The following is a 12,500-nucleotide window of genomic DNA, read 5'->3' on the forward strand; positions in this document are numbered from 1 at the left end:
CCAGCACATCTCCACCAGACTGTGTGTGTGTGTGTGTGTGTGTGTGTGTGTGTGTGTGTGTGTGTGTGTGTGTGTGTGTGTGTGTTGTGTGTTTGTGTGTGTGTGTGTGTGTGTGTGTGTGTGTGTGTGTGTGTGTGTGTCTGTGTGTCTGTGTGTGTGTGTGTGTGTGTGTGTGTGTGTGTGTGTGTGTGTGTGTGTGTGTGTGTGTGTGTGTGTTAACTGGAGAATGTAATTTCTGAAGAACTTGCGCTGTGAATGCTGTATGTTGAAATGCTGACGCTACACTGGATTGCTGACTTGAATTGTGTTATAAGAAGGTAAAGTAGTGAGAATAGTTCAAAAAGTGGGAATGGCTTTGAATAGTTGAATAATACCCAGAATGTTTAAAAGATGCGGCATATTTTGATTGTTTTTAGTTGAAAAAGTGCCATTGAAAATGAATGGCAGTCTGTCGCTTTGTCTCTGGTAGCTTATGTGACTGTAGGGTAAGAGACAGACACGCAGGAAGAGAGGAAGAGGAGAAGAAAAGGAGAGGAGGAGGAGAGAAAATGAGGAGGAGGGGAGGAAAGAGGAGGAGAGGAGTTATTTGTAAGCTAACATGATGTCATAATGGACTAACTGACCAACTGACTGAATCTGATAACTGACCTCAGGCCTCAACGTTGTGTTAGAAATGTTCCTAGCTCAAAAACCCTAACTCCTATCTCTTAATGTTTGATACCGTGAGAGACCTAACACCCTGCTGATCATCCTGTGAAGGAATGGTGTGTGTGGTGTAAGACGTGAGGACAGCAGCTGTCTGAAAAGGGCCTGTTTCTCTTCTCCTCCTGGCATTTCTGGGAGGATTTAGTACAGGAGGCAGTGCGGCAGTTGGTGGAGATGGCTTCACTTGAAAGCTCATTGTGCCTCGTGTGAAAGTCCTGTTGCCTCCCTGAGCAGATTGTTAGAAAGGCCACAAGATTTCCTACAATTGATTAGAGAGTGTATGGGATTCATGTCATCAAGAGTTAAGGATATGTATAGCTGTGAATCATCTGCATAATTATGGTAATTTATGTTGTGTTTCTTTATAACACATGCAAGGGGGAGCATACAGAGATTAAACAATAATGGTCCAAGAATTGAACCTTGGGGAACTCCACACATAATGGCCCTTTTGTCCGAGACAAAATCCCCAATGGACACAAAGAATTGCCTATCCAACAGGTAAGTTCTAAACCAGTTTAAGACCGGACCAGACAGGCCGACCCATGTTTCTAATCTGTGTAATAAGAACTGTAATTCTGAGGTCCAGAAGCACAAGGACAGATCATTTATTAGAATCAGTATTTATATAAACAGATCATTCACAACTTTAATAAGTGTGGTTTCTGTGCTGTGATAAGGCCGAAAGCCTGACTGGTAATTATCCAGGAGGTTGTTTAACGTTAGATAATTTTTCAGCTGAAAAGCAACCGTTTTTTCTATTGTGTTGCTGAGAAATGGTAGGTTGGAGATGGGCCTATAGTTACAGATGACTGTTGTGTCAAGATTGCTCTTCTTCAGGAGTGGTTTTATGACAGCTGTTTTAAGCACTGCAGGAAATATGCCTGATTTAAGAGATGAGTTTACAATATCTAATACCTCATGTGCTAAACAGTTAAAAACTTTTTTTTTTTAAATGGGGTGGGGAGAGGGTCCAAGCAGCAGGTAGAAGACCTGAGTTTTTTTGAGGTCAACGGGGAGAAAATGAGTCATGGTAGAAATCATAATCCTGGAAAACTGTTGGGTAGGATGAATTATAGACCTTGATGCACTAATATTCTGTCTAATAGCTATAATTTTGTTGTTGAAAAAAGTAGCAAATTCTTCACATTTATCAGTAGACAGCATCTCTGATGGAGTTGTAGATGGTGGGTTAATAATTCGATCAAAAGTGGAAAAAAGCACTTTACTGTTGTTGATATTTTCAGTAATGATTTTAGAGAAGAAAGACTGTCTGGCCTGTTTCATCTCTTTATTATAGTGATTACGTTTATTCTTATATATGCCATAGTGAACATGGAGTTGGCGACACTCCCTCTTACTCTGCCTAACAACCGCTCCATTTCTCCATGGGGCTTTTTGTTTTTCTATAATTTTAGTTATAACAGGTGCAATGTTATCAATGATATGTTAGAGTTAAAGTATTTTACAGGATCCTCCATTAATGGTGCCATAGATATTGGTGAGTTATTTACAGTGTTCATAAAGGTTTCAATAGTAACATTGGTAATGATCCGTTTTTTAACTGTTCGGGTAACTTTCTGCTGTACAGGAAAAGCAGATACATCAAAGAAAATGCAACAATGATCTGAAATAGCAACATCCACCACACAGGGCACACTAATATTTAGTCCTTTTGATATGACGAAGTCTAGAGTATGCCCCTTATTGTGGGTGGGTCCAGACACATGCTGAGGTAAGTCAAATGCCTCCAATAGGGAGATGTGAGTCACTTGCATTGTCTACATGAATATTAAAATCACCTAAGATAATTATGCGATCATAGTCAGTAGAGACCTTGGACAGTAGCTCAACAAAGTGATCTTGAAAACCATATTTGGATTTTGGTGGTCGATAGACCGTAATAATTAAGAGCGGAAAACCACAATTGATCAATATAGCAAGGTGTTCAAAAGATGCATAATCCCCCAGTGTGATTTCCTTGCAACTATAATTGTTATTATAAACGGCAGCTATTCCACCGCCTTTCTTATCAGGTGTGAACGAATTTAAAATTTGGAGGTGCTGCCTCAATGAGTGAAACTGAACCATTTTTGTCCAGCCAAGTCTCAGTTAGTAGAGTGAAATCCAAGTTATGGGTGCTGATAAGATCATTAACCAAAAATGACTTATTAATTAGTGATCTGATATTTAATAGAGCCATTTTCATTGTCCGAGATGAATCATTTTGCGGGGGATTTAAGGTTGAAGTCCGAACAGGTAACAAATTGTTTAGATTTCTGTGTGTTACACAGACCTCTCTGAATGTGGGCATATGATTTATTAGTACAGGAATTTTATTGCCCTGGTGACAGTCATTGATATTGGTCAAATGAAGCGGACTCTATTGGGGATAACAGTAGACCTAGTAGATGTCACTGTAAATGGACTGTCAACTTCCCGGGATGGATTACAGGATGTAAACAGTCGATCACGTGGAGCACTTTGAACAGCGCGCTGCACGTTAGCAGCTAGCATTCGGCTGCCCAGCCAGTTGGGGTGAACCCCGTCGGCTCTGAATCTAAACTGTCAATAAAATCAATGTCATGAGCCGTGCAAGTGGACCTTTTATCTTCATTTTTACTCTTATGTTTAATACATTCTCTGTGTGTGTGTGTATATATATATATACATACATATGTATATATATGTATATATATATATATATATATATATATATATATATATATATATATATATATATATATATGTATGTATATGTATGTATATATGTATGTATATATATATATATATATATATATATATATATATATATATATATACTTATATTGTTTGTTCTGTTTAACCTATTTGTTTAACTTATATTTAGAGAATGTGTGACATGCACCACCAACACCAAAACAAATTCCTTGTATGTGTAAAAAACATAGTTGGCAATAAAGCTTTTCTGATTCTGATTCTGAAGTCTGAGCATACCATCCAGAAATGGCACCAGATTTCCTACATTTTGATGTAAAAGTAATGTATGAAGAGTTAAAACTCTGGATGGTATCTCAACGTAAAGAGAATTTAGCTTCTGTCTCTTTCCACTCTGCCAGTTGGGCCCATCCCATACACACCAATGTAAAAATGGCAGAAAGGCATTTTTTTCTAGCATCAAAGAAGTATTTTAAGAAGTACTATTGGGATTTTAAAGTTGAATACCAACGCTGAATGTATGAAAGAAGACGTTTTAAAGTTTGAATGGAGTTTCTCAGTGAATGTATGAATGAGAAGCTAGCAGTTGAAAATGTATGAAAATGTGTCATCTTTGAACATTTTGTCCATCTGCTTTAATGCCCGCTAAACGTATATATAATATTTTATATATTTATATTATAATATTTCGGAAATTAGGAATGTTATGAATATTATAAATAATAGCACAACATTCTGAATCGAGCTGAACGTTTTGATGTTTGAATGTAGTTTCTATGTTGAAAAATGTCGAAGGAGTTAATGTGCAAAAATCTGGCGGAAGAATAAGAATAAAAATGTAGAATAACATAGTTGTTCTCCTGTCTCTCTTCACAACAATCGGACCAAACCACTGAGAGGAAGGGGGTAATGTGTGTGTGTGTGTGTGTGTGTGTGTGTGTGTGTGTGTGTGTGTGTGTGTGTGTGTGTGTGTGTGTGTGTGTGTGTGTGTGTGTGTGTGTGTGTGTGTGTGTGTGTGTGTGTGTGTGTGTGTGTGTGGGGCTTTTTGAACTTTAAACCCTTTTATATTGTTTGACTATACACAATTATTATAATAATTATAATAATAATATATATTATTATTTTATTTATATATAATTAGATTACTTACTATACACAGTGTGTTATTTAATGATTATTTTAGGGGAGGACAACCCTCAGATTGGGTAGGTCCCTCCCCAGTAAATATAATACATAATAATACACAACTCAGTGATTACAACCTCTGGAATCTGTCACTGCAACTTCACATCTGTTCTCTCTCGCATCACAATGTGGAGAATCTGCGCCTCGACTTTTACAACCCTCTTGGCGATACATTTGGTGCAAAACTAATCAGTAGCTGAGGACTAGGGTTGTGGAGCTCTGAGCCAACCGATCAGGGAGAGCAGGGTCTCTATCAATAGATCTGTCTGGCTGGTTTATGTAGCATGGAGCTGCAGCTGTGGGCTGGTTGGTTAGTTAGCTAACGCTAGCTTGCTATTCCACCAAGCTTCCATGCTACATAAATAAGTTTTTTTTTTTCTTTGTATGATTTCAAATTAAGATCACGTGTGAATATTTTTTACAAGTGCAAATTTTAACATACAAGTTCAGATTTTTTTGTTCTGCAAGTTCTTACATCGTATTCTATAAGCTCTCACGTTATGCACCATATTTACCTTCATATATAATGTCTATAATTAGCAATAATAGGCTAATCAGTGTCATAGGTAGCTTGGTTGCTCATTGGTAGATACATATCATGTCAACATTATAGTTATGTCAGATTTAGTAGAAGCAGATATTAACATTGTGAAACACATGGCCCTCAGTTTCAGAAACTGTCCCAACAGGGAGTGGAGTAGCAACAGACCCTAACATCTTAGTGTGTTTTATTATATTAGGTTACAATTAGGATAAGAGGTTAATATCAAAGTATCCTTCATAGAGAAAGATGATAGAGAACATCTGTCGTGGTACTGGGCAGCTCCCAGTATGAATGTGATCAGACTGTGGTTGTACTGGGCAGCTTCTGTGTTAAAATGTTAAATATGTTTAAAACATGACAGTTTAAACAAGGACCCTTTAAGTGTTCGGGCTGGTAAGTTGATATACCCAAAACAAATATCCACTGAAATATAGACGTTTCTTTCACCATGCAAAGTCTCTGGGAGAAGTCTTTCTGGGTCAGAGGGATGTGGTTGCTTTAAGACATGGCGCTGATCCTGGAGGCTTGGGGCACACGGGAGACGTTTACCTTCTGGGCTTTCTGCCAGAAATCTCTTAGATTTAGACAATAAAACTACTTAGTTAAGTTTAGGTAAAGATAGTGGTTTGGGTTAAAATAAACCCTTCTGGCAGACCGCCCTGAAGGTAAACTTGTCCCGTGTGCGAGGGAGGGAAACACAACTGACTTCCTGTTTTAACATCTGCTGTTTCTGCTGTTTTCAGCTGCTCTCAGAGACAAAATGGCTTCCATGTCAGAGGAGGATTTCTGCTGTTCGGTCTGTCATGAAGTCTTTAGTGATCCTGTTGTTCTGTCATGTAGCCACAGCTTCTGTAGAGACTGTCTGAAGAGCTGGTGGACAGAGAAACCAACACAGGAGTGTCCAGTTTGTAGGAAAAGATCAGACAGGTCAGAACCACCTCGTAACCTGGAGTTAAAGAAGCTGTGTGAGAGTTTCTTACAGCAGAGAGATCAGAGAGCTTCAGACTCTCTCTGCAGTCTGCACTCTGAGAAACTCAAACTCTTCTGTCTGGACCATCAGCAGCCAGTGTGTCTCGTCTGCAGAGATTCAGAAAAACACTCCAACCACAGAATCAGACCCATCGATGAAGCTGCACGACAACACAAGAAGGAACTCCAGGAAACTCTGGAGCCCTTAAAGGAGAAGTTAAAGGTTTTTGAACGAGTTAAAGTGAAGTTTGATCAAACAGCAGAACACCTGAAGGTCCAGGCCCGACGCACAGAGACCCAGATTAAGGATCAGTTTAAGAAGCTTCACCAGTTTCTAGAAGAGGAAGAGGAGGCCAGGATGGCTGCACTGAGGGAGGAAGAGGAGCAGAAGAGTCAGAGGATGAAGGAGAAGATGGAGGCTCTGAGCAGAGAGATAGCAGCTCTTTCAGACACAGTCAGAGCCACAGAGGAGCAGCTGGGAGCTGAAGACGTCTCATTCCTGATCAACTACAAGGCTGCAGTGGAAAGAGTCCAGCAGAGCCCCCTGCTGGAGGATCCACAGCTGCTCTCAGGAGCTCTGATAGACGAGGCCAAACACCTGGGACACCTGAGCTTCAACATCTGGAACAAGATGAAGGTCATGGTCTCCTACACTCCTCTGGTTCTGGACACAAACACTGCTCATCCATATCTCATCCTGTCTGAAGATCTGACCAGTGTGAGACTAGGAGAGGAACAGCAGCTTCCTGATAATCCAGAGAGGTTTGATGGTTACTACTCTGTCCTGGGCTCTGAAGGCTTTAACTCAGGGACTCACAGCTGGGATGTCGAGGTTCGAGACAGTACATACTGGGAACTGGGTGTTTTAGCAGAGTCTGTCAAGAGGAAAGGAGCCATAGACTCTGGATTATGGACAATAGGGTTCAAGGAAGGTAAATACTCAACATGGTCACCACCAGCTCTCACTGTTCTCCCGTTTGAGAATCAGCTCCAGAGGATCAGAGTGACTCTGGACTGGAACAGAGGAGAGTTGTTGTTCTCTGATCCTGATACTAACACACACATACACACCTTCACACACACTTTCACTGAGAAGATGTTTCCATACATTAACATTGATGGTAATCTGAAGATATCACCACTGAAGGTCTGTGTGATAAAACAACAGGTCTGATAGAGTCAGTAGTTTTAGGGTGGTGATAATAATAGTAAATAACTATTCACTTCTTAAACGTTAATGTGTTCCATCTTTTTACGTAGAAATAATATCTGAACTGAATGATTAAATAAGTTCAAACTTTCTATCGGCAGCAGCAAACAATAACAGGAGTCAGCTGATTAAATATTAATGAATATATACAGAATAATGCTTGTTAATATAAAGGGTAGTAAACTGATTGCAGTGGTAAAGGAGACAGCTGAATGAAACACAACAAAAGGTTTTAAAAAGATAAAAGATATGTGTTTATAAATGTAAATATGGATGTTTAGATGAAACATTGTTATTATTGGGCTGATCGGTCACACAATATACAAAACTGAGCTTTTCCCCAAGTTTTAGTTCTTTTTCAACATTTTTGGCACATTTTTTCACGAGTTTTTTCTTCCAACAATTTTTCCGATATTTTTATCACTTTTTTTAAAATCCTTGTAGACATGTCCCCCCCACTGCCTAGATAGCTGGAGATCTCAACCCCCCAAATGTTGAACCCAAAGTTACCCCTTTTGTGTTCTGTCTCCATTTACATTGTTGTGATTGTTTTAGTGTTTAATGTCTGTGTGTAGTTTGATGTAAGTCATTATTTTGAGATTATAACTGATTATTTTACTGAGCAGCGTTCGACATAAGCAATGGTCCGATGGCCCGATGGTCCGATGGCCCGATGGTCTGGGACAGTAAGACTGTATGTCGGCAAGTTGATTGACCAGCCAATCAAAGGGACGAGTGTAGAAATATTACTATTATTTAGACGTGTTATTCTCTGTATTAAAGTTCATATTATATTGTGTTGCTCATTGCTGTGAGTTGTGTGTAGTCATGAGATGTTGGTCACAAGTTCCAGGGAGGACACACTGGTATTCCTGTACAATGAATAGACTCGGACACACAGATGGTTTAGCTTTAGCTCTGATTACAGATTATTATAGTTTAGGAATGTGATTGTATGTTAGAAACTTTAAGGTTGAGTAAAACAAAGGACTTTCACCCAGGAGACCGGGGATCGTGTCATGCATGTCACGTTTCCTAAACCCAACCGTAGCCTCGCGATAACACGTGACGTGGCTTTAGAAAGTGGCGTGTATGTTTACGCTGTGACGTTGCAGACTGCCGTCCGTTGTATACAGCGTAGACATACACGTGGATAGTTGAAAATGCGCACAGATAACGTATAGTGGCGTGTATGTTTACACAAAGTCATGGTGTCATGTTGCTTTTCTTTTTAACTCTGTAACGGTAGAACTGAATGTATTTATCTTTTGACTTCAACAAATGTCTTGATCATTGGTAACATTCAGCAGAAAGGGAACTGGACTCTGTTTAGTAGCACATTAATCTATGTCAGTATTACATTGTATTGGCAGGTTTTCCCAAAAGCATGTTTACAGAAGCAGTGAGACTGTAAACCAACAGCCATCTGATCTTAAAGCTGCTGAATAAACATTTATCATTGGGTTGGGCTTTCAGATAATAATGCTTACTGAAACATAGAAGGCAGTGGGAACAGAAATATCAGAAGATTACCTTTGTTAGCTGATAATGGGCTCATGAAGATGAAACAGGCAAACATTTACAGTAATGCTCATGTATGAGAGGTGGATATCACCCACAATGCTTTGCAGTTATGCATTTGTTGCAAGAAGATACTGTATATCCATGATTAATTGAAGGTGATGTACAACCATATAGAGTAAGATCCTTTTTGTTTAGCATGAAACGGCCCCGAAATCACCATCACCAAACCCACCAGACTCCATGTAAATAATCAGGACTTTTAGCGTGTATAGAGCCAGCATATCTCCACCAGACTCCATGTAAATAATCAGGACTTTTAGCGTGTATAGAGCCAGCATATCTCCACCAGACTCCATGTAAATAATCAGGATTTTTAGCGTGTATAGAGCCAGCATATCTCCACCAGACTCCATGTAAATAATCAGGACTTTTTAGCGTGTATAGAGCCAGCATATCTCCACCAGACTCCATGTAAATAATCAGGACTTTTAGTGTGTATAGAGCCAGCATATCTCCACCAGACTCCATGTAAATAATCAGGACTTTTAGCGTGTATAGAGCCAGCATATCTCCACCAGACTCCATGTAAATAATCAGGACTTTTAGCGTGTATAGAGCCAGCATATCTCCACCAGACTCCATGTAAATAATCAGGATTTTTAGCGTGTATAGAGCCAGCATATCTCCACCAGACTCCATGTAAATAATCAGGACTTTTAGCGTGTATAGAGCCAGCATATCTCCACCAGACTCCATGTAAATAATCAGGACTTTTAGTGTGTATAGAGCCAGCATATCTCCACCAGACTCCATGTAAATAATCAGGACTTTTAGCGTGTATAGAGCCAGCATATTTCCACATGTAAATGGGTGAATTAAGGGTTTATTTAAACTAGGGCTGTCAGCATTAACATGTTAATCGCGATGCAATTAAGGGCCGAGCATACCGTGTATACATTTTTTTTTTTAATCGCATTAATAGCATGCAGTCATTTATTAATCTTTTTACACTTCACTTGGCATCGCGTCATGCTTAACTATTTTGACCCTAACTGCATCTTTACTTATCATCAAGCTGCCATACTTCCTCATAACACATTCTGCTGCATGCATGATGGAGAAAGACAACTCCAACACCATTCTGAATGGCGCTTTTGATTTTCAAAAACTGTGAGACGGCTCGTAGACAAGTCGAAAACCATATGCACATTTGTAAAGCCGAATTAAAATATCACTGAAGCACGCCAAGCTTGAGCTACCAGCTACGAGCTAAGCATAGTCCAGTTAACGTGACTCAGGTTGATGCAGCTGTCTCGTTAACACTGGACGTCAGTGAGTTATCAAATGATTTCAAAGTTACTGCACACTATACTGACTCTGGTAAGGATAGGGATTTTTAGTCTTTTAGTTAGGTACTTGGAGGAATTGTGCAATTATGACAGATTCACACATTTTTCTTTTGTTTACAGTAAATAAATAATAACCAAATACAAATGTTAAAGTCAGTTTCATAAAGTAAACTTTCTTTGCATTCATTTGTTTCCCAATCAAGATACACTGGCAAGAATTGCTTTCCATTGTTACCAGAGGTGTAGTGGTAAAAAAGGAGGTGGGTAAACTATAACTTCTGTGATCAGGTGGACCACGACGTGGTCACCCGGTAAGGTGGGCCACTGCCTACCGGTGTATGCGTATCCTGATGACATCATTTGACGGTACTACCAAGGGTATCACTGGTTGTTCCCTCATAGGTCACACAATCACTATTCAATTCATACATTTATCTAAGTTCTTGTTAAAGAGACTCAAGAAGGAATAATATGGTTGAAATCTATAAAGTTTACTAAATGACAAAACAGAGAGAACAAAAATATTTGAGAGAAATATAGAGGGAGGCTCATACAGTATCCAGGGCTTCCAATGCATAATACGTAATGATTATGGGTTTAGGGATTTGGGATTATTTTCATAGTTGATAAATCTGTTATTTTCTCAATTAATCGATTAGTTGTTTGGTCTATATGTCGGAAAAATGTGGATCAGTGTTTCCCAAAAGTCCAGGATGACGTCCTTAAAATGTTTCGTTTTGTCCACAACTCAAAGATATTCAGTCACAGAGAGAAGACACTAGAACATATTCACATTTAACAAGCTGACATCAGAGAATTTTTTACTTTTGTCTTAAAAATGACTCAAACAGACTAATTGATTATCAAAATAGATGTTGATTACAGTTTTTAACAATTGCTAATGTAGCAGGTGCAGATTGACGACAGAAGGATGAATCTGGTGCCACAAATTTTAATTTAAATATAACTCAGTTTCTGTAATTAACAGAAGAAAGACAATTTAAGTTGCACTGTACTTTCCACAAGCGTAATGGCTGCCGACATTAACAGACGCTTTTGCAAAAGGTAGAGGTGACTTGTTGAGTCAGTGGCATGAATCTACGTGAACCAAATGTACCTCAAAAACATGAAGTTTAGAACTGTTTTCCGAGCTCACCCACTTTGGGCTTGTAGCCGAGGCCGTTTGCTGGCATCAGGAGGAGGGCTGCTGTCTGGACGGTGCTTAAACAATTGCCGGATATCCATATTTACAATTCATTCATCATTACATGAGACATGTAGATACGCTGGAGATGCTCAATGGTGGTATAAGCCCCCAACGTTGACTTGAAGGCAGTGCTGCGACCATTGACTTCATGACTTCAAGGCACCTAACATTGCCTAATCCTAGTGACTTCCAGGCATAGCCTGGAAGTCGACGTTTGGGGCTTAAATCACCAAACACCGCAAGAGATTGGTCAACACAGACAGTAATGCAGCGCAATATGAAAGACTTTGTGTTAGGTTTAACAACCTATGAAACTATTAATGAACAATATGAAACTAAAACGACATAATAATAATATTTAAGCTTAATTTTAAATGGCTTACGAACTATAGGCAATTTAGAGGTGGATAAACGCTATTTCCGAATTTTGGGAGGTGTGTAAACGGCGTTTACCTGCGTTTAGCTTCCACAACATCCCTGATTGTTAATATGTACTTAAAAACAGTTCTGAAAATCAAAATAATATAATTTTAATCATGTGATAAAATATGTGATTAATCGTGATTAACTTTAGAAATTCAGCAATTAATCGCAATTAAAAAAAACAATTATCGTTTGACAGCCTTAATTTAAACCAAACCAGAGTGGTGATTGTTGGAACAGAGGAAAGATGAACCAAGATGACTTTTGATAGTTTCTGTCCACTTTGAATTGAATGATAAAAGTCCTGATTATTTGAGTTGGTGGAAATATGCTGGCTCTATGATAAAAGTCCTGATTATTTACATGGAGTCTGGTGTAAATATGCTGGCTCTATACACGCTAAAAGTCCTGATTATTTACATGGAGTCTGGTGGAGATATGCTGGCTCTATACACGCTAAAAGACCTGATTATTTACATGGAGTCCTGGCTCTATTACGCTAAAAGTTGATTATTTACATGGAGTCTGGTGGAGATATGGCTCTATGCTAAAAGTCCTGATTATTTACATGGAGTCTGGTGGAGATATGCTGGCTCTATAACGCTAAAAGTCCTGATTATTTACATGGAGTCTGGTGGAGATATGCTGGCTCTATACACACTAAAAGTCCTGATTATTTACATGGAG

At 39.0% G+C, this 12,500-nt stretch overlaps 1 protein-coding gene across 1 annotated transcript in view; it reads left to right on the top strand.

Annotated features, from left to right (window-relative positions):
* The window catches only part of LOC114571635 (nuclear factor 7, brain-like), a 430,007-nt gene extending 422,660 nt beyond the window's left edge, over nt 1-7,347 (top strand). Inside the window, exon 2 of the mRNA XM_028602685.1 lies at nt 5,875-7,347. Coding sequence (XP_028458486.1) covers nt 5,892-7,274 — 1,383 coding nt within the window. The 5' untranslated portion in view covers nt 5,875-5,891 and the 3' untranslated portion in view covers nt 7,275-7,347. The remainder of the gene's footprint in view (nt 1-5,874) is intronic.
* The last annotated feature ends 5,153 nt before the right edge of the window (nt 7,348-12,500 follow it).

Source organism: Perca flavescens, chromosome 17 (genome assembly GCF_004354835.1).
Source record: "Perca flavescens isolate YP-PL-M2 chromosome 17, PFLA_1.0, whole genome shotgun sequence".
In the NCBI taxonomy this organism is placed as follows: domain Eukaryota; kingdom Metazoa; phylum Chordata; class Actinopteri; order Perciformes; family Percidae; genus Perca; species Perca flavescens.